Source organism: Salvelinus sp. IW2-2015, unplaced genomic scaffold, assembly GCF_002910315.2.
Source record: "Salvelinus sp. IW2-2015 unplaced genomic scaffold, ASM291031v2 Un_scaffold16523, whole genome shotgun sequence".
Taxonomy (NCBI): Eukaryota; Metazoa; Chordata; class Actinopteri; order Salmoniformes; family Salmonidae; genus Salvelinus; species Salvelinus sp. IW2-2015.
The window spans coordinates 53,641-76,501 of record NW_019957626.1 but is presented as its reverse complement, the minus strand read 5'-3'; the positions used below and the strand labels follow the sequence as shown (position 1 = coordinate 76,501).

The following is a 22,861-nucleotide window of genomic DNA, read 5'->3' as shown; positions in this document are numbered from 1 at the left end:
TGAACATGTTATAGACGCGTCTGAGACTGCTATAGATGTGTTATAGACGCTGTCTGAACATGTTATTAGACACTGTCTGAAGATGCTATAGATGTGTTATAGGCACTGTCTGAAGATGCTATAGATGTGTTATAGACGCTGTCTGAACATTTTATAGATGTGTTATAGACGCTGTCTGAACATGTTATAGACGCTGTCTGAACATTTTATAGATGTGTTAGATGCTGTCGGAACATGTTATAATTTCCCTGAAGCAGAGAAGATGACTAGGCTCCAGCATACACGCATGATGATCCATAGTTTTGTTCACTCCTTCATCAGTCCTTTCTGCACGTTCGTCAGTCCTTTCTACACGTCCGTCAGTCCTTTCTACACGTTCGTCAGTCCTTTCTGCACGTTCGTCAGTCCTTTCTGCACGTTCGTCAGTCCTTTCTGCACGTTCGTCAGTCCTTTCTACACGTTCGTCAGTCCTTTCTACACGTCATCATCCTTTCGCACCTTCATCAGTCCTTTCTACACGTTCGTCAGTCCTTTCTGCACGTTCGTCGATCCTTTCTACACGTTCGTCAGTCTTTCTGCACGTTCGTCAGTCCTTTCTGCACGTTCGTCAGTCCTTTCTACACGTTCGTCAGTCCTTTCTACACGTTCGTCAGTCTTTTGCACGTTCGTCAGTCCTTTCTACACGTTCGTCAGTCCTTTCTGCACGTTCGTCAGTCCTTTCTGCACGTTCGTCAGTCCTTTTCTACACGTTCGTCAGTCCTTTCTACACGTTCGTCAGTCCTTTCTGCACGTTCGTCAGTCCTTTCTGTCACGTCTGTCAGTCCTTTCTGCACGTTCGTCAGTCCTTTCTGCACGTTCGTTCAGTCCTCTTCTGCACCCCGCTTCGTCAGTCCTTTCTACACGTTCGTCAGTCCTTTCTGCACGTCGTCAGTCTTTTCTGCACGTTTCGTCAGTCCTTTTCTGCACGTTCGTCAGTCCTTTCTACACGTTCGTCAGTCCTTTCTGCACGTTCGTCAGTCCTTTCTACGCGTTCGTCAGTCCTTTCTGTGCGTTCGTCAGTCCTTTCTGCACGTTCATGTGTTTCTTTGAGAAGAAAGTAAGTATGCATCCTAAATGGCTATTCCCTACATAGTGCACTACTTTTGACCATAGCCCTATGGACCTCTATGAGCCCTGGCCAAAAGTAGTGCACTATATAGGGAATAGGATGCCATTTGGTACGCATATAAAAAAGGCTGATGTCTTCGTTAATCCCTGTTTCATTTCTCTCCAGTTCAGAGACCCAGCTGAAGTGGGCAGGCCGTCGCCTGGAGACAGACGTGTGTGTGGCGGGTCAACAGGCCCCCGACCCGGATGTCATCCAGAACTACGTGAAGAAGGTCACCATTAGTCCTAAAGCACAGATCTAGGATCAGCTTACTACTCCCACTCAGCTCCACTCTGGGAGGAGTTGCCCATAGGCACAGATCTAGGATCAACAAATTCCTCCCAAATTTGAGCTTAAAGGGACATTACACTCCGGAATTCCTCCCCAAAATGTAACTTAAATATTTGACAGAGAAGAGACTAGGGGAAAGCTCATCCTACTTCCCTTGGATGGCGCTTACCTTCCTCAGCTCCTTCCCCTACTGGTTCTGTACACCTGTATCCTTCTTTAGGTCCATGTAGATGGAGTGGAGGAAAGAAAAGGAGAAGTTAGGAGAGGAAGCCACTTTAGACTATTGAGATGACCCCCTAATGTCACTATCAGCTGTGACATCATAATTTAACAACCACAAAGCCCTCTTAGTATAACAATATAGTAGTGAATTTATCTCATTCTACAGCGACCATGAGAAGTGAACAGGCGGAGCACAAAGGGGAGCGGTGATTGGATTGAAATGCACAGGGCTCAGTATAATGTGATATGGTTAGGCAGCATGACATGAATAGGCAATCAGATAGGAGCCTGGCTGCCAGGAAATAGCTGAAAAGAACCACAGACAGGAGCCAATAGGAGAGTGAGGGACAGAGAGACCGGTCTTATCACACTGCAGAGGTGGGCACTGCTTCCCTATGATACACATACATGCACACACTAAATATGAATAAGTAAATGTCAAGGAGGTATAATGAACCTTTGGGTGGGAGTGTGTGACACACGCACGCATATATTTTGTATTTTCAACCCAATCTTGACAGACTCAAGTGGTGGGCAGTGTCTGTTCAGTGTCTCCCTTATTCATCTGTCTCGCCCCACAAAATGTGTGTATGTTGATTGTCATTGTGTTGATTGTGATTGGTGGAGGGATGATAATGGGGAAAGAGGTCTCATTATTTTGTGTGGTAGTTAGCATTCTGTGTTCTCTCTGACGAGCCCCTCTCAAACTGTCAGCGTTAATATCAACTGACAATTAACCAGAGGAGCTCCGTGTGAGGGAGAAGGAGAATGACAGACACACACACACTAATGACAGACACACACACACACACATACACACACACAATAATGACACACACACACAGTGGATAATTAGGTTCCTTTGTCATTAGAATATTTGATCTTTAGGGATGATTAGGTTGGCTGTTATTTTGTAGAATGTTTTGCAGAATGTCTAGTGTGTAAATGAGCCTCTGTGTTGGTGAGTGTGTAAATGACGTATGTGAATCAATATACCAAGCATGTCATTCACAGAACAGTACACCAGAGCTAACTGACAATGGCTGCCAAAGGCCCCACTGGACAGATCTGTAGCTATTAGAATACAGAATTAATCAATAAGGCCCGAGGAGATGTGGTATATGACCAATATACCACGGTTAAGGGCTGTTCTTTCACAACGCAACGCAGAGTGCCTGGATACAGCCCTTAGCCATGTTATACTGGCCATATACTACAAACCCCCAAGGTGCCTTATTGCTGTTATAAACTGGTTACCAATGTAATTAGAACAGTAAAAAGTATATTTTTGTCATATCCTGTCACGTTCCTGACCTGTTTTCTGTTGTTTTGTATGTGTTAGTCGGTCAGGGCGTGAGTGTGGGTGGGCATTTCTATGTTATGTGTTTCTATGTTGGGTTTAATGTGCCTGATATGGTTCTCAATTAGAGGCAGGTGTTTGACGTTCCTCTGATTGAGAACCATATTTAAGGTAGGCTGTTCTCACTGTTTGTTTGTGGGTGATTGTCTTCCGTGTCTGTGTCTGCGCACCACACGGGACTGTTTCGGTTGTTCGTTCGTTTGATGTAGTCTGTTCCTGTTCGTGTAGTTATGTAAGTTCCATGTTCAGGTCTGTCTACGTCATTTTGTTATTTTGTAATTTTCCAAGTGTTTTTCGTGTTCGTCTTCGTCTTTAAATAAATATAATTTATGTCTACATACCTCGCTGCGTGTTGGTCCGACCCATGCTCCTCCTCGTCTGAGGAGGAGAACGAATATGACTGTCGTTACATATCCATGGTATATGGTCTAATATATCACGGCTTTCAGCCAATCAGCATTCAGGGCTAAAACCACCCAGTTTATAAATATAGCCCGGGCCGTTTCTATTTCTGTAGCCGCCCATCAATCCTGTGTGTTGACGTGCCTAACGACAGATCGCTGCATGAAGCTGAATGGCTCAATCACATTAGTCGCCTACAGCTCCTGGTCTGTCATGTCACTGTGTGGGGTATTACAGCTCCTGGTCTGTCATGTCACTGTGTGGGGTATTACAGCTCCTGGTCTGTCATGTCACTGTGTGGGGTATTACAGCTCCTGGTCTGTCAAGTCCACTGTGTGGGTATTACAGCTCCTGGTCTGTCATGTCACTGTGGTGGGTATTACAGCTCCTGGTCTGTCATGTCACTGTGTGGGTATTACAGCTCCTGGTCTGTCATGTCACTGTGTGGGGTATTACAGCTCCTGGTCTGTCATGTCACTGTGTGGGGTATACAGCTCCTGGTCTGTCATGTCACTGTGTGGGGTATTACAGCTCCTGGTCTGTCATGTCACTGTGTGGGGTATTACAGCTCCTGGTCTGTCATGTCACTGTGTGGGGTATTACAGCTCCTGGTCTGTCATGTCACTGTGTGGGGTATTACAGCTCCTGGTCTGTCATGTCACTGTGGGGTATTACAGCTCCTGGTCTGTCATGTCACTGTGTGGGGTATTACAGCTCCTGGTCTGTCATGTCACTGTGTGGGGTATTACAAGCTCCTGGTCTGTCATGTCACTGTGTGGGGTATTACAGCTCCTGGTCTGTCATGTCACTGTGTGGGGTATTACAGCTCCTGGTCTGTCATGTCACTGTGTGGGGTATTACAGCTCCTGGTCGGTCATGTCACTGTGTGGGGTATTACAGCTCCTGGTCTGTCATGTCACTATGTGGGGTATTACAGCTCCTGGTCTGTCATGTCACTATGTGGGGTATTATAGCGGACCAAACTCAACTCTATGGTCATGGAAGTTTCCACCAATAGAGTGGAGCGGAGACCAGGCTTTGTGTAATTTAGCTCTGACTAAATCATTCGCCCAAGTTCAATTCTTCAGAAAATATGAATTACGAAACATCGACCGTATACCTGTTTGTCCTCTGTAGTAGCGTGCCTTTCTTTGTTTGCTGAAATCCACACTTTTTCAAATAATGTTAATCAAATACAACCACTGACTGTTTCCTTGTTGAGATTCAGTTGGCACATGTGCATTTGTGCTGATTTGCCTCTTAGAGCAACAGCAATGAGCCGTCGGTGGTTGTATTTGGTTAACGTTTTTTGAAAAAGTGTGGATCATTATTTGTCGCAGTAAAGGAAGTTAGACAAAATTAAAAATCCGCCCCTGTCGAACAGATAAAATTGATCTTTCGGAAATGTCTCCTATATCTTCCGTTTTCATTACACATGTCGCAATTATTTTTTTTGCAACATTGCTTTTGTCTAATAAACCTGGGTCAATGGAAACGTTCCTACTGTGTGTGTGTGTGTGTGTCCAGATCCAGGATGCGGCAGAGCAGGGTGTTCTGTTTGTGGGCTTCCTGCAGCAGCCTGGTGGGGGACCTTGTTTCCTGGGACACATGGACCCTGAAGACCTGTCCTCCCTGCACTCCAGCCCCTCCCCCATACGCAGACACCCCACCAGTACCACTGTCAGCACCACGGCCAGCCCCTCAGAATCCACTATACCAGACCTCATCCCTACAGAGTCTACGGAACCCCACCAGAACCTCTTAGAACCAGAACACGACCGGAACACAGAACTGAAAACACCAGAATACAAGTCGGTAGAACTCAGAACAATTGAACAGATTCCTACAGATACCAGTCAGGTGGAGCTGGACATGAGCTCAACAGAACTGGTAGAGAACACGCAGGACTCTACTGAAGTAGAATCAACAGACAGGGAACACAATCACAGTCCAGTCAGAATACCCTCAATAGAGGATCAACCAAACCATAGTCCAGATGAAGCAGCAAACCCACCAGAGAGACTGCAGAGTCCCAACCCAATCGATCCAGCCTGTGACCACCACAACCATGTCCCAACTGAACTCAATAGCGACCAGGATCAACTACAGTCCTGCAACCCAATAGAGACCACATGTATAAAGAGACATCAGAATGAAAGCCAAGTAGACTTCATCAGGACTCTACTACCAAACTTCAGCCCAGCAGAGTTAACAGATGGACTTGGTGGTCCAGACGCAGACAGACGGCGCCAGGGAGACAGACAGAGTCCAAGCCCTCAGACACAGAACCAGAGACTGATACCAAAACAGGACCATGGCACAGACAACCTGGTCCAGTCACCAGAACTAGACAACGGCGACCGGGGGTCGGAATCCTGGACTGAGAGGGGGTGCAACCATGGAAACAGGGGTACGGGGGGTGACCTGGATAAGTATCAGAGAAGCAGCAGAGTCCCGCCCCACAACAACAACAATCACATTCGGGTCAAGAGTCCAGACAGAGATAAGAGGGCTGTGGGGTCCCCACCAGCACAGAGCAGTGAGTGTGGGATCTACTACTGTTACGACTGCATTACTGACAGGCTGCTGGTGTGAGATGATGCTGACAGATAGGGCAGCTCTGCTTCTGGCTCCTCAGCAACTTTCATGTGGCATTGCCATGAGTTGGAGTTTATACTGAATATTGCAATGTTGATTAATTTCAGTCGTGTACTTCCTGGCAAAAAAATATAAACAAATGATATGTGCCTCTCTTTCTCTGTGTGTGTATAGGAGGGCAGCTGTTTGCCCTGTACAACCACACAGGGGAGCTGTCCAGCTCTCTGAGGTTCTACTCCTTCAGGGTTCCACTGGGGATGCAGAGAGAGGCGGGGCTAGTGACAGAGGTTGATGCCCACTGGCTAGATCACATGACCCAGCATTTCATCAGTGGAGCTCGCCTCATCGACGGTTTCTTTCACCTTGGAGACGACAATGGTATGTTTGGCACAATGGTGACGTGTTATAGTAGCCTGAGTGTCAGTCTGTTTGTGCTGTCATGGCAACTCATTGTCACTTGTTGGCATGCCAAACACTGTTCTCCTCAAGCTCATTAATGGTAGCATGTTCATATTTGAAGATTGCTAAGAGACCAGACTGTTTGACTTGGCAAGAGCACAAAGAGATCTGGGACAAGGCCAGTGTTGTAGTGTTTAAGGAAATGGAGCCTGCACACTCATAAGCTTCACCATGTACCTTTATTCACAAACATCCTGCAAGGATCTTCATCACGTCATCAGGTTATAGTGTTTACCATGTCAATATACTGAAAACTTTTTGAATTTAGGGGAAAATGTTGAAGGCCTACTTGGAAAGTGTGTAGGCTCAGCCTTATCTATGTTCCTTCACCCATGATGCATGGAACTACATGCAAAGCAAAGATCCCATCAACTCTATCTCTTCCAAATTTGTGGAAGAGCTTCAACTGTAACAGAATAAGTTGGGCTTCCCTCTCTCAATTCAATTCCATTTAAGGGCTTTATTGGCATGGGAAACATATGTTAACATTGCCAAAGCAAGTGTCTCTGTCTCACTCTCTCTCTCTCTGTCTCTCTCTCTTTCAGACAGTGGGGTCTCCTCTGTGGACATTGTGTTCATCTTTCAGAGCTCCTCAGAAGAAACCCCACCCACTTCATACGACGCCATCGTGGTGGAGCAGTGGACCATTGTCGATGTTAGTGTGTGTGTGTGTGTGTGTCCGTCCATTGTCGACGTGTGTGTAACACTCTTTTTGTCCTCTCCAGGGGGTAGTGGTAAGGACTGACTACATTCCCTTGCTCCAGTCTCTGGCTCCCTATGGCTGGAGACTGATGTGTGTTCTGCCTACTCCCATCGTTAAGACCAACAGGTACGGTCCCAACCCACCAGTCAGGAACACTAGGCAGTATACACTATAGCAGCATAGTACGGACTAATACTTACAGTATTTCTCTAAACCAGAGATGGGCAACAGGTGGTCCGCCCCCTTTTTGAAGGCCCTTGGATCAATTTCCAACCCCCAAAAATATTTGTTTACATTTTTTTACATTTTAGGAACACAGTCAGGGTCTCAACTTAGTTTTGCTAGTTAGAATAGTAGAAAACAAGGTGCAAGTTAGAAATGTGTTTGTGCATCAGCAGTTTTTCTCTTGTTATGTCCGTCACTGATAGTAAGTCAATTAGCCCATGTCAGCAATTCTTTTTTTAGATTGTTAAGTTAGTTTAGTGGCCATCTATCTAATCTTGTTATCCTGGTTGAATTACTGTCCGGGGGGCCTCCATTGACTTTGTCAGTCAGTCTCACTCAGATATCATATTTAAAAACTGCAAACATTTGCCTCCACCCTATGGGAAAATGTGTAGAATTGTAAAACAGCTCATTTCCCTTCCCGCCACATGGCAAAATGTGTAGAATTGCACGAAAGTATCTACCTTTCTCTCTTCTGTCAAAGAGGGGGGCCACTAAAAGTGTGGGGGGGGGGGGTATGGATGTGGGTATGCAGACCCGTGAGCAATTGCGTTCCGATTTATGGTGTCCCTCACGCCCATCAAAGTTGCCCTTCCCTGCTCTAAACCATACTCAACATTGAAACACTGCACATCATTTGGAACACAATTACCTTTCACATTTTCTGTCACATTACAAGACCCGGTAAAAGTAAAAGACCCAGAATAAGACAAAAAGAGTTACAAGATGTGTGGCAAGTACTGATGTGATTCACATGGTATTAATACCACTGTTCTTTCCTCAGTGATGGCAGCTTGTCCACGAAGCAGATCCTCTTCCTCCAGAGACCTACCCTGCAACGCAAAAGGAAAGACTTCAAGGTTCCTCACCATCCTTTTTCCTGATTCTCTCTCTCTCTTTCACTCTCTTTCACTCTCAATTCAATTTCAATTCAAAGGGCTTTATTGGCATGGGAAACATATGTTTACATTGGCAAAGAAAGTGAAATAAACAATAAAAATGTAACAGTAAACATTATGCTCACAAAAGTTCCAAAAGAATAAAGACATTTCAAATGTCATATTATGTGCAAATAGTTAAAGTACAAAAGGGAAAATAAATAAACATAAATATGGGTTGTATTTACAATGGTGTTTGTTCTTCACTGGTTGCCCTTTTCTTGTGGCAACAGGTCACAAATATTGCTGCTGTGATGGCACACTGTGGTATTTAACCCAGTAGATATGGGAGTTTATCAAATTTGGGTTTGTTTTCGAATTCTTTGTGTCTGTGTAATCTGAGGAAAATATGTGTCTCTAATATGGTCATACATTTGGCAGGAGGTTAGGAAGTGCAGCTCAGTTTCCTCATTTTGTGGGCAGTGTGCTCATAGCCTGTCTTCTCTTGAGAGTCAGGTCTGCCTACGGTGGCCTTTCTCAATAGTAAGGCTATGCTCATTGAGTCTGTACATGCTAAAATATTTCCTTAATTTTGGGTGAGTCAGTGGTCAGGTATTCTGCCACTGTGTACTCTCTGTTTAGAGCCAAATAGCATTCTAGTTTGCTCTATTTTTTTGTTGTTAATTCATCATTATCTTTTAGTTTTCTCATGATTTGGTTGGGTCTAATTGTGTTGCTGTCCTGGTGCTCTGTGGGGTCTGTTTGTGTTTGTGAACAGAGCCCCAGGACCAGCTTGCTTAGGGGACTCTTCTCCAGGTTCATCTCTCTGTAGGTGATGGCTTTGTTATGGAAGGTTTGTGAATCGCTTCTTATAGAATTTAACTGAGCTTTTCTGGATTTTGATAATTAACGGGTATCGGCCTAATTCTGCTCTGCATGCATTATTTGATGTTTTACATTGTACACAGAGGATATTTTTGCAGAATTCTACATGCAGTCTCAATTTGGTGTGTGTCCCATTTTGTGAGTTCTTGTTCGGTGAGCGGACTCCAGACTTCACAACCATAAAGAGCAATGGGTTCTGTAACTAATTGAAGTATTTTTTGCCAGATCCTAATTGGCATGTCGAATGTTGTCCTGGGTGGCGCAGTGGTATAAGACACTGCATCTCAGTGCAAGAGGCGTCACTGCAGTACCTGGTTCGAATCCAGGCTGCATCACATCCGGCCGTGATTAGGAGTCCCGTAGCACGGCGCACAATTGGCCAAGCGTCGTCCGGGTTTGGCCTGGGTAGGCCGTCATTGTAAATAAGAATTTGTTCTTAACTGACTTGCCTAGTTAAATAAAGGTTACACATTCCTTTTGATGGCATAGAAGGCCCTTCTTGCCTTGTCTCTTAGATCGTTCACAGATTTGTGGAAGTTACCTGTGGCGTTGATGTTTAGGCCGAGGTATGTCAATGTTTTTTGTGGGCTCTAGGGCAACGGTGTCTAGATTGAATTTGTATTTGTGGTCCTGGCAACTGGACCCTTTTTAGAACAGCATTATTTTTGCCTTACTGAGATTTACTGTCCGGTCCCAGTTCTGACAGAATCTGTGCAGAAGATCTAGGTGCTGCTGTAGGCCCTCCTTAGTTGGGGACAGAAGCACCAGATAATCAGTAGACATTTGACTTCAGATTCTAGTAGGGTGAGGCCAGGTGCTGCAAACTGTCCTCGTGCCCAAGCCAATTCGTTGATATACACTACTGTTCAAAAGTTTGGGGTCATTTAGAAATGTCCTTGTTTTTGAAAGAAAATCAATTTTTTCGTCCATTAAAATAACATCAAATTGATCAGAAATACAGTATAGACATTGTTCATGTTGTAAATGACTGTTGTTGCTGGAAACGGCAGATTCAGTTCCAATGGCACGTTGTGTTAGCTAATCCAAGTTTATCATTTTAAAAGGCTAATTGATCATTAGAAAACCCTTTTGCAATTATGTTAGAACAGCTGAAAACTGTCGTGCTGATTAAAGAAGCAATAGAACTGGCCTTTTTTAGACTAGTTGAGTATCTGGAGCATCAGGAGCATCAGCATTTGTGGGTTCGATTACAGGCTCAAAATGTCTAGAAACAAAGACGTTTCTTCTGAAACTGGTTAGTCTATTCTTGTTCTGAGAAATGAAGGCTATTCCATGCGAGAAATTACCAAGAAACTGAAGATCTCGTACAATACTGTGTACTACTCCCTTCACAGAACAGCACAAACTGTCTCTAACCAGAATAGAAAGAGTGGGAGGCCCCGGTGCACAACTGAGCAAGAGGACAAGTACATTAGAGTGTCTAGTTTGAGAAACAGATGCCTCAAGTCCTCAACTGGCAGCTTCATTAAATAGTACGCTCAAAAACACCAGCCTCAACGTCAACAGTGAAGAGGCAACTCCGGGATGCTGGCCTTCTAAGCAGAGTTGCAAAGAAAAAGCCATATCTCAGACTGGCCAATAAAAAGAAAAGATTAAGATTGGCAAAAGAACACAGACACTGGACAGAGGAACTCTGCCTAGAAGGCCAGCACAACGTCGCCTCGTCACTGTTGACGTTGAGACTGGTGTTTGTTTAGTGTTTCCAATTTCCCAAGAAACGTTTGGAGTCTATGGATTCTTCAATTACATTGAGCTGATTTCTGACGTGCTGTTCCTCCTTTTTCCGTAGTGAATTTCTCTATTAGTTTTTAGTGATTCGCCATAGTGAAGGCGTAGGCTCAGGTTTTCTGGGTATCTATGTTTTTTGGTTGGATAGGTTCCTCAATTTATTTCTTTCGGTTTTTTGCATTTTATCAAACCATTTGTCGTTGTTGTTAATTTTCTTAGGTTTTCTGCTCAACATTTTAGATTTGATAGGGAAGCTGAGAGGTCAAATTACTGTTTAAGTTTTCTACTGCCAAGTTTACATCTTCACTATTACAGTGAAATGTTTGGTCCAGGAAGTTGTCTAAAGGGGATTGAATTTGTTGTTGCCTAATTATTTGGGAGGTTTCTACACTACATTCCTTCCATCTATAGCATTTCTTAATATTATTCAGTTTATTTTGGCTTTGATGCCTCATGATTGAGTATTGCTCTGTTCAGGTAGTGTGATTTTGCTGTGATCTGATGTCAGTGGACTGACTGTGAACGCTCTGAGAGACTCTGGGTTGAGGTCAGTGATAAAGTAGTCTACAGTACTACTGCACAGAGATGAGCTATAGGTGTACCTACTGTAGTAGTCCCTCAAAGCCTACATTGACTATGTACAATACCCAGCGTGCGAAAGAGCTGAAGAGGTTGTGACCATTTTTGTGGTTATGTTATCGTAGTTGTGCCTAGGGGGTCATTGGGGAGGGAATGCTGTCACCTGCAGGCAGGTGTTTGTCCCCTGTGTGCTGAGGGTGTCAGGTTCTTGTCCAGTTCTGGCATTTAGGTCGCCAAGACTAGTAATTGTCCCTGGGCTGGAAATGATTGATTTCCCCCTCCAGGATGGAGAAGCTGTCTTCTTTAAAGTATGGGGATTCTAGGATAGAGATACGGAGAGCATTTTTTCTCTGTTGAGATGCAATTTCCTTTTGAATTCTAGCCAACATGTAAAAGGTGTTCCTGTTTTGAGAATTTAATAGAGAGTATAGGTTTGCTCTCAGAAATTAGCCAACCCACCTGAGTCCTTCCCTGTGTTTAAACTCCTGGTAGTTTGGGGTGATAGGACTACCAGCTGAGATAGTGAAGGCGTTGTGTTTCATAGTGTCCAAAGTTGTTAGTGCGTGTGGTTTTGGCCTCAGACCAGTAAGTGTGAGCAGAGCCTGCTAAGCATCTGATACATGCCATTGGCTTGGGCCAGGTGTAAGAATGGGGGTTGGGCCTGTTTGCCTGCTTCACTGCCTGGCGTGAGTGTGTGACTTTCATGTTGAGGCCCTCTTTGTGGGAGTGGGGGGCATGGGGTGGGCTGGAGGGGCAGTACAAGTGGGGGAGAAACAGTATTTGATACACTGCCGATTTTGCAGGTTTTCGTACTACAAAGCATAGAGGTCTGTAATTTTTATCATAAGGTACACTTCAACTTGTGAGAGACGGAATCTAAAACAAAATCCGAAAAATCACATGTGTATGATTTTTAAGTAATTCATTTGCATTTTATTGCATGACATAAGTATTTGATCACCTACAACCAGTAAGAATTCCGGCTCTCACAGACCTGTTAGTTTTTCTTAAGAAGACCTCCTGTTCTCCACTCATTACCTGTATTAACTGCACTGTTTTGAACTCGTTAACCTGTATAAAAGACACCTGTCTCACATAACACTCAATCAAACAGACTCAACCACCCCCACAGGCAAGACCAAGAGAGCTGTGTAAGGACATCAGGGATAAAATTGTAGACCTGCACAAGGGGATGGGTTCTACAGACAATAGGAGCAAGCTTGGTGAGAAGGCAACAACTGTGTGGCGCAATTAATTAGAAAAATAGAAGAAAATAGAAGAAGTTCAAGATGATGGTCAATCACCTCGGTCTGGGCTCCATGCAAGATCTCACCTCGTGGGCATCAATGATCATGGAGATAAGGTGAGGGATCAGCCCAGACTACACGGCAGACCTGGTCAATGACCTGAAGAGAGCTGGGACCAAGTCTCAAAGAAAACCATTAGTAACACACTAGCCGTCATGGATAAAATCCTGCAGCGCACACAAGGTCCCCCTGCTCAAGCAGGCGCATGCCAGGCCGTCTGAAGTTTGCCAATGACCATCTGGATGATCCAGAGGAGGAATGGGAGAAGGTCATGTGGTTTGATGATTCAAAAATAGAGCTTTTGGTCTAAACTCCACTCGCCGTGTTTGGAGGAAGAAGAAGGATGAGTACAACCCAAGAACACATCCCAACCGTGAAGCATGGGGGAAACATCATTCTTTGGTGATGCTTTTCTGCAAAGGGGACAGGACGACTGCACCGTATTGAGGGGAGATGGATGGGGCCATGTATTGAGAGATCTTAGCCACAACCCTCCTTCCCTCAGTAAGAGCATTGATGAGGGTCGTGGCTGGGTCTTCCAGCATGACAACGACCCGAAACACACAGCCAGGGCAACTAAGGAGTGGCTCCGTAAGAAGTATCTCAAGGTCCTGGAGTGGCCTAGCCAGTCTCCAGACCTGAACCCAATAAGAAAATCTTTGAGGGAGCTGAAAGTCCGTATTGCCCAGCGACAGCCCGACAAAACCGAAAGATTCTAGAGAAGCGTCTGTATGGAGGAGTGGGCCAAAATCCCTGCTGCAGTGTGTGCAAACCTGGTCAAGAACTACAGGAAACGTATGATCTCTGTAATTGCAAACAAAGGATTCTGTACCAAATATTAAGTTCTGCTTTTCTGATGTATCAAATACTTATGTCATGCAATAAAATGCTAATTAATTACTTAAAAATCATACAATGTGATTTTCAGGATTTTTGTTTTAGATTCCGTCTCTCACAGTTGAAGTGTACCTATGATAAAAATTACAGACCTCTACATGCTTTGTAAGTAGGAAAATCGGCAAAATCGGCAGTGTATCAAATACTTGTTCTCCACACTGTAGGTCTGATCTGACCTATATGGGGTGTGGGCATGGTTGGTTTGGGGGGATATTGATTGGTGGGGGTGTGGATGTGGCTGGTGGTGCTGTGGTCTGAATGTGGGTCATCTCGGCGTGGATCCTCTGTGTAGGTCTGGGGGGGTCCCTCAGGTCTGGAAGAGTGTCTCGCTGGTCTGAGCGGGGTGTCTGTTGCTCCTGTGTCAGGTGTTTGGGCTGCGGTTGATGGCGATAACCTTTAGGGTCCTGGCAAAGGTGGGCACTGCTGTCTTGTATAGGTGGACATGGTCATAAAGTCCAGGGTGGAGTGGTGGGCCAGGTGAGCATTTGGTTTTGAGGCACAGTCACTGGAAATACTTGCGTTTACCCGCTGTATGGTAGCAGGGTGGAGATAACCACTTGTGTGTTGGGGAAAGTAGAAGAAGCTTTTTCAATCACTCCCTTGAGAGCTGTGGCCACCCTTTCCTGCTGTGCTCTCAGGTTGTTTGTGCCTGTGTGTATTATTATGTGACTAGGTGAACCTAGTTGGTCCTCAGACAGAAGGTCTTGGGCGCGCTGGGTGTTAAGACACTGTTTGTTTGGGAAAAAGTTTATTTTCTTGTATACATATCCTGTTTGAGTACAATCTGTGGCTTGTGTATGTCCTCAGTGGGTGTGGGGGGGATGTCAGGAGGGCTATCAGGGTCCCTCCTGGGGAGGCAGGTAGCCTAGTGGTTAGAGCGTTAGACTAGTAACCGAAAGGTTGCAAGATCAAATCCCCGAGCTGACAAGGTAAAAATATGTCGTTCTGCCCCTGAACAAGGCAGTTAACCCACTGTTCCTAGGCCGTCATTGTAAATAAGAATTTGTTCTTAACTGACTTGCCTAGTTAAATAAAATAAAAAAAAGGGTGGCTGATGAGGGGTGCTCAAAGGGAGTGGGTTCCCCTGGGCTTGGGGTTCRTCATTTGTCCGTTCTGCTGTGGTTTCGAGTCTATGGTCTGGGGTGGACTGTTCTGCTGTGGTTTCGAGGCTATAGTCAGGATCTGAGGTGGGCTGTTGTTCTGGCTTCTCTGCGGGGGTGGCCAGCTCTCTAATGGGTTCTGTCACATGTCATCTTTCCCACCTTCTCCTCTAGTGCGCTGTTCTTCTCCTGCTCTGCTCTCATCTTCTCCTGCCGCTGGACCTCCTTCTTCTGCTGCTCTTTCTCCTGCTCTTCTTCTGCTCTTTCTCCTGTTTCTCCACAGTCCAGAGTGCAGTCATATCTCTCTCCCCCTCCAGGTCTCCGGGTCTGGTTGAGGTGGTGGTGTTGTGCTGGACTGTTGTCTGGGTCTGTGCTAACTGGAGTGTGTTCACCTGCTGTTCCAGCTCCAACTGCCGTACTTCCAGCTGGGTGAATTTATCCTTCATTTCAGTGAGGGAGTAGTGTTGTTCGTCTGTGAGGTTGTTTAATGAAGAGGTCTGGTCTGACACGCTTGGGGTTTCTCATTCTCAAGAGAGAGCTTCTCCTGCTGTGCTCCCTGTTTGATTATGTGAAAGTACAGAGGAAACTGTTTGGGGTTGCCCTGTACCAATACTGTTCCAGACTTGTACAGGTTGACATTAGGTGACTCAGAGTCCTGGTTGTCTAGTATCCTGAGTTTCCACCCATCGCTAACCCCCCCTCTCTTAACAGAGAGGTAGTGCGTTAATATAACACTGCGCCATGCCAGGGAATGGTCTGTGTGGAAGATTCAGTTGCTTATGTTCCCATTTTTATACCAGTCAGCAAAAAGTGTCTTTTAATTTTCCATAAGGAGCTTATTTTTGTACTCTTTCCGTGCCTTCTCATTTTTTACATCCAGGGGTACTGTATTGTAATGACCTCTGTACAGGGGGAGGGGGCTTCAAAGACCTCTGCATTTGGGTGGGGGAGGCTGTGAGTGAAAACAATGTCCTGAGCAAATTGGCTTTTTACCAAATTACCGTACGACTGCCGCTGGGCCTCCTTCTTCCACTCCTGCTCTTTCTCCTGTTGAAGTTGTCTCACCACAGTCCAGAGTGCAGACACTCTGCTGACATTGTTAGGCTCAAGGGCTTTGACACCTCTCACTTCACACCTCAGTGCTAATTGAAGTTGCAGTCAGATATGTTCTTTCCTAGCAAGCTTGGTAGCCTTAATTTAGCATTCAGTCCTTATAAAGTAAAATATATTATTGTAATTTATTTTTCTTCTTGGCTTTAAAAGTAGCTTCAGACTAAACATGACTCACTCAGTTCCAGGTTGGATGGTGTTTTCAGATTTCTGTTGTGCTTATTTTGCAGGTCGTTGGTTTGCCAGAGCATTTATGTATAGTCCTTGCAAATAAGAATCTTTGATTGTAGGAATCCTTCCAGTAATTTAGTCCAAAATCAGGTTGTAGGTTCTGAGTTTTTATTTGGAGTAAAGGTTGTGTTGTGGAGGGTAGTATCCTGTGTATGTCCTTGTAGAAAACTCCAAGTTTATCTAACTCTAAATCTATATTTTTGTGAAAACATGCTGAAAAATGCAGGAGCTCATCTGCTTATTTGCTCTCTCTCCTCCCTCTCAATTTAATTCAATTCAAGGGGCTTTATTGGTATGGGAAACATATGTTTACATTGCCAAAGCAAGTGAAATAGATAAATAAAAGTGAAATAAACTATCAAAAATGAACAGGAAACATTACACTCACAAAAGTTCCAAAGGAATGGAGACATTTCAAATGTCATTATGTCTATATAGTGTTGTAATGATGTGCAAATAGTTAAAATACAAAAGGGAAAATAAAAAACACAAGTATAGGTTGTATTTACAATGGTGTTTGTTCTTCACTGGTTGCCCTTTTCTTGCCCTTCTCTCTCTCTCTCTATCTCATAACCTACACAATGCAATATATTGTCTAATAATAGGCATTTCTTAGTACATTACAGTCCAAAAGAGACTTGGTCAATTATTTGCGGTTAACTGTCCAAGAGAGAAGCATTACCAAGATAGATTTTGTAGTGTTTTGTCAGGTGTCTGAAGACAGAGTTTAAAGAAAGAAAAAAAGTATCTCTTTAAAATGTCTCTTTCAGAAGTTGAACCTCAGGGGTCGGAACAAGGCGAAGAAAAACTCTGCCGGAGAAATGCTGAAAGAGGAGAGAAAGAACATGTCCCCAGTGATGGAGAGAGGGATGGATGAACAGAAGAGGAACACGGAAGAGGAGGAGAGCGAGGCGAGAAGAAACTGGGACAACAACAGAAATGAGAAAGGGAGCGCCGTAGAGAGAGGAAGACTCAAGAGAGAAGAGGAGGAGAGAGAGTGTGAGACAGATTCTCAAGAAGTCTTCCCGCAGAGTACAGAGGGTGTGGCCACAGACCTCAACCAGGAAGTAGAGTGGGAGAATGGCAAAGTCCCATTGGCCAGACAGGAGAAGGCTGTTAGGTTTGCGGATGTCAATCAGAAGAATGATGAAGTGAAGTCAGAGGAGAAGATCACACAGCAGCTGAGTGAAAGAGCGCTGTTTTCTGGAGTATGTTAATTAAGAACTGACAGATAGAATCCGTGCACAATAAAGTGTCAGAGGAGTGCTGGGGTGTATTCATTATGGCGATTCTGTTGCAAAACATTTAATCTGTTGCTAAACATTTTGCAAATTGTTTGCTCCAAACGGAAAATGTTTTGCAACGGAAACGAGAGTTTCTATTGGACAAAATCAGGTAGGTCCCTCCCCGTTTCATTCCACTTGCTCGGTTTGCTTCCGCTTGGTTCTTAAACGGTTTCTGTTAATGGACGTAATGAATGCCCCGATGATCTAGGTTCAGTTCTATCTCCTAAATCATAATGAATAAGCAGGGGTAACTGATTCTAGATGACGCTTTGTGAATACAGGCCCTGACCTGGTTTCAAATAGTATTTGAGTTTGCATGGTGCCTTGCCTGGATGGAACCAATGGAATATTTCCAAACCCAGCCCACATGACACTCTAGGCAGGCTTGAACAAGTTGTAAGATTTCAAACTATTTAGTCCCAGGACTGGAAGTAATAAATATACAGTATAGCAGAAGATGAAGAACTATGTGTATATTCTAAGAACTAGTAGCTCATCGATGGAAACCAAGGAACTTACCAGAATGGTGATTTAGTTCAAAGCCTTTATATTCCTGGTATTGTCATATATAGATTTCCATATGGATCTGTGTATGTTCATATGGACTGCTTCCAACATGTAATGGCTTCAATCAGCCTTCAAGGCACACATTTGACCTGTTGCCTCAGATGTTGTCATGTGGAGTAGGGTGAAGTGTCCCCTAGACGCTGATTTTGGGTCAGTTTAACATTTCCTCCACCAATGGTTAAGATTAGGATTGGGGCAGGGAAGCTGATCCTAGATCTGTACCTATGGGAAACTTCACCCCAGAGTGTTGTAATGTACTAGCCTATTAGGCATTAATATATGGAAGTGCATTTGTATAGTTGTTATGCATCTGCTTTTGGCCAGTGTCATTAGTTCATGTAATGGCCAATGAGAATGCGCACATAATGTAGGTCAGGATTTTGAGGTAAGAGCCTTAATTGCCATGGTAACATCAATGTTTTTCTCCTACCTATGGATCACTGTTTATAGATCTATATGTATCAAAGAATACTGTACATTTGAGTAGATACTCTACTTCTCTATTTAACCCATTATAGTCAAGGTCTACGGCCCTGAGTGTGTACTTAATCTGCATATCATGATTGGATAGGTGTCATGGTTCCACTGCATAGCTTTCACCTATCATGTTGTGTCAGGTCAGTGATTATACTTTACGGAAGGGATTTACGGAGTACGTTTTAGGAATATTTGTACGCCGCCTTAGTCCCCTTCCTTCTCTGGAAGTGTGTTGTGTGAGTGGTGTGGTAAGTAAGTCTTTGGTAGTATCCCAAATGGACACATATTCCCATTCAAGGTTGGTCAAAAGCAGTACACTATCTAGGGAATAGGGTGCTATTTGGGATTTAACCTCCTGACAGACAAACAGGAGGAATAAACAGTTCTCAAAACAATATGTGGACTCCATTTTCTTTTATTTCACCCTGCATTCCAATGATACTGCTGTCTGTGTAATCCCCTCAGTCTCCCCACCTCTGAGGAGCAAAAAATGTGTTAATCATCACGGCAAAATGAGAATCTCACAACAATCTCAGAGGGAGACGTCATGCTATGGACCAATCAGGCACCACCTAGAGGTTCCATTACAGTGCACCATGGGAGATCCCCTCTGCCCCTGTACGCAAACTCATTTGTGCATGTGAGACGTGTGTGATTTCAGGCCTGTATGAGTGTGTGATTGAGGTCTTGATGTGTGTGCAAGTGAACGGAAGAAAGAGGGTATAAGGGGAAATTTGCCAGGATGTGTGGGAGATATGTTATAAGGTCTACATAGTTTTCACTTTCTATAAATACTACTGCTGGTGTGATGATCWCTCTAGCCCCTTTATACCTTGCGCTAACAATGTGTCCTGATCTTGTCCACATTCTGATTGTCCCTGATAGTGATGGGATTCTTGATTTGCTCCCGAGTTGCGCAGCTGTCTAAGGCACTGCATCTCAGTGCAAGAGGCGTCACTACAGTCCCTGGTTCGAATCCAGGCTGTATCACATCCGGCCGTAATTGGGGTCCCATAGGGCGGCGCTCAATTGGCCCGGGTTTGGCCGGAGTAGGCCGTCATTGTAAATAAGAATTTGTTCTTAACTGACTTGCCTAGTCAAATAAAACACACAAAATCGGTTCACACAAAAAACATGTTAATGTGAGGTGTAACCAGTGCTATGAATAACTTTGAGAGAGGGCATCTGCAAGATTAAAACCTGGGACCTTCTGGTTTCTTTTATTTGACTCTCACCTGTAATCTCCACCCACTGAGCTTTCATTCAACCAATCAAATCGTCCCCTGATCACAATCAGATCTGCTTTAGCCGACATCTGCTTAGCGGTTGTTTTGACATGTTAGAGCTGTCAAATCCACAAGTGGCTCCTGGCATGTCTAAAGCAGACATTGCCATTGGCTGCACTGTAGTCACATTAAGAGAAATCCCATGCAGCCTTTCGAACACTGGAATGTGAGATGTAATCTACACCTCGATTAGGCTGGTAAAAAGCATCACTATTTTGTTTAAGAGTCATTATTTCTATATAGCCTACACTTGCTCATTCTGAATTTCTAACGAGTGTGGGGTGTGGCTTCATGACAATGATCAAGAGCTGCTGCTCACTGATTTTGACAGCTCCAACGCTTGAGCTGACAATGTAGGCCTTGTCTTAACTTCAAAAAATGTGGGCAGAATCAGAATGTGGACAATATCAGGATGCATTTAAGCACCAGGTATAAACAGGGCTTCTGGTGGGTGGGTTGTCAAACTCATTCCTTTATAAATTACCTATGCAGCAAGAAATAAGATTCAGTTATCAAATAATTACCGAATTGTACATACACATTCTTTACTCAAATACAATACCCCTGAATTAAGAGTATTTTAATTATTTTGATACAGAAAAAGTCACTCAAAAAATAGGTCTATAAGAGGGCAGGATCAGGGGTGCAAACTGGTGAGGGCCCAAAAAGGTGACACTTTTTGTTGCACTGAAAAATTCAAAAGAATCCCTGCTATGGGGAAATGCAGGTTTTAACAACAAAGAATATGATCTACATGATCAGTCTCTGTGTGTAAAATAAAAGTGGTTAATGTAAAGAAAGCAATCCAATGTTATTTGTTGCCTAGACTTTACTGCAAATGACACTCAAGTCTTGAGAACAAAACTACACTAATATTGCAGTTAGCAATGACATCCTTTATAATAGAACACTTGTGACCACACACAAATATTGCAAACAACTTAAAATAGAAATAGAATGAAACAGGCATTCTATTTTTGCTCTATTATTAGTGGCCACTATAGACATCGATCAAGTGCACAAGGCTACATGTGTGCAGAAATAACGTTCACAGAGTAAAAAAATATATAAATTCCCCCACACACACACACGTGTCACTGTCAAATTCAACACAACAAAAACATTATCTTTGGGCTACACTGCACATTATTACATTGTACACTTTCTGCCTGTGGACATCTGTTCTACAATGTGCCAGTAAAAGTGAGAAAGATGGAAAGTGTGTGGTGTTCCTTTCACCTCTATAGTGGCATCAAGGCTTAAACCAGGTCCAGCTACACTTGATCCCTGAATCCACTTGTTTAACAAGCAACGCCTAATTTTCACCTAATTCTCTCATTCTGAAAATTAACCACATACTGCAGAGGGAAAACATTAGTTAACAGATAGTGGTTAGTTCGTTAGCTAGTTAACGTTTCACACAGATTGCCAGGGTCCAGTAAGCAACTAACGCGTTATAACTTGAGGAACGGCAAGGAGTCGTATAACAGCTAATACTATAGCGAATTGGACCGAGGTAAAGACAGTTTCAGGTTGGATATTCACGCTTTCAAACGTCAATAGCTTTCAAACCACTTGAACCACAGACTCCAAATAAGTGTCATGATGTTGGAAAAATTATGCACAACATTGCACAGGTCTTATTTTCACGATTTGGACATTAATTCACTTTGCAAAGCAAATAAACATGTGGAAATGTGAGCAGCATTTTGTATTCCAAGTTGAATTAGTTAGGGAGCGTAAACAAAGTACACACTTTTTTTACATTCAAATTTCAATAGCTCCTTGGTCATGTGACCTAGTGACTTACATTTACATTTAAGTCATTTAGCAGACGCTCTTATCCAGAGCGACTTACAAATTGGTGCATTCACCTTATGATATCCAGTGGAACAACCACTTTACAATAGTGCATCTAACTCTTTTAAGGGGGGGGGGGGTTCCAACAGCGAGTTGCAGTAATCCAGACGGGAGATGACAAGTGCCTGGATTAGGACCTGGCCGCTTTCCTGCGTGAGGCAAGGGTCGTACTCTGCGAATGTTGTAGAGCATGAACCTACAGGAACGGGTCACCCGCCTTGATGTTAGTTGAGAACGACAGGGTGTTGTCCAGGATCACGCCAAGGTTCTTAGCACTCTGGGAGGAGGACACAATGGAGTTGTCAACCGTGATGGCGAGATCATGGAACGGGCAGTCCTTCCCGGGAGGAAGAGCAGCTCCGTCTTGCCGAGGTTCAGCTTGAGGTGGTGATCCGTCATCCACAATGATATGTCTGCCAGACATGCAGAGATGCGATTCACCAACCTGGTTATCAGAGGGGGAAAGGAGAAGATTAATTGTGTGTCGTCTGCATAGCAATGATAGGAGAGACCATGTGAGGATATGACAGAGCAAGTGACTTGGTGTATAGCGAGAATAGGAGAGGGCCTAGAACAGAGCCCTGGGGGACACAGTGGTGAGAGCACGTGGTGCGGAGACAGATTCTCGCCACGCCACCTGGTAGGAGCGACCTGTCAGGTAGGACGCAATCCAAGCGTGGGCGCGCCGGAGATGCCCAGCTCGGAGAGGGTGGAGAGGAGGATCTGATGGTTCACAGTATCAAAGGCAGCCGATAGGTCTAGAAGGATGAGAGCAGAGGAGGAGAGTTAGCTTTAGCAGTGCGGAGCGCCTCCGTGACACAGAGAAGAGCAGTCTCGCAGTTGAATGACTAGTCTTGAAACCTGACTGATTTGGATCAAAAGGTCATTCTGAGAGAGATAGCAGGAGAGCTGGGCCAAGGACGGCACGTTCAAAGAGTTTTGGAGAGAAAAGAAAGAAGGGATACGGTCTGTAGTTGTGGACATCGAGGGATCGAGTGTAGGTTTTTTTCAGAAGGGGTGCAACTCTCGCTCTCTTGAAGACGGAAGGGACGTAGCACGGTCAAGGATGAGTTGATGAGCGAGGTGAGTAAGGGAGAAGGTCTCCGGAAATGGTCTGGAGAAGAGAGGAGGGGATAGGGTCAGCGGGCAGGTTGTTGGGCGGCCGGCCGTCACAAGACGCCGAGATTTCATCTGGAGAGAAGGGAGAAAGAGGTCAAAGACAGGGTAGGGCAGTTGGTGAGC

The 22,861-nt window shown here is 44.4% G+C and overlaps 1 protein-coding gene across 1 annotated transcript; it reads left to right on the top strand.

The window, feature by feature from the left end:
• The first annotated feature begins 289 nt into the window (after window positions 1-289).
• LOC112080827 (uncharacterized) lies at window positions 290-18,860 on the top strand. Its single transcript, XM_070442726.1, has 8 exons — window positions 290-585; window positions 1,274-1,379; window positions 4,950-5,961; window positions 6,195-6,398; window positions 7,025-7,134; window positions 7,205-7,308; window positions 8,192-8,267; window positions 16,914-18,860. The coding sequence occupies exons 1-8, from the start codon at window positions 290-292 to the stop codon at window positions 17,358-17,360; spliced, it is 2,355 nt and encodes a 784-aa protein (XP_070298827.1). The 3' UTR covers window positions 17,361-18,860.
• The last annotated feature ends 4,001 nt before the right edge of the window (window positions 18,861-22,861 follow it).

Coding starts and splice junctions, on each gene's coding strand:
- LOC112080827 (XM_070442726.1), top strand. CDS start 290: ATGATCCATAGTTTTGTTCACTCCTTCATCAGTCCTTTCTGCACGTTC. Junction 5,962..6,194: donor GTCCCCACCAGCACAGAGCA/GTGAGTGTGGGA, acceptor GTGTGTGTATAG/GAGGGCAGCTGTTTGCCCTG. Junction 7,309..8,191: donor CCCATCGTTAAGACCAACAG/GTACGGTCCCAA, acceptor TTCTTTCCTCAG/TGATGGCAGCTTGTCCACGA.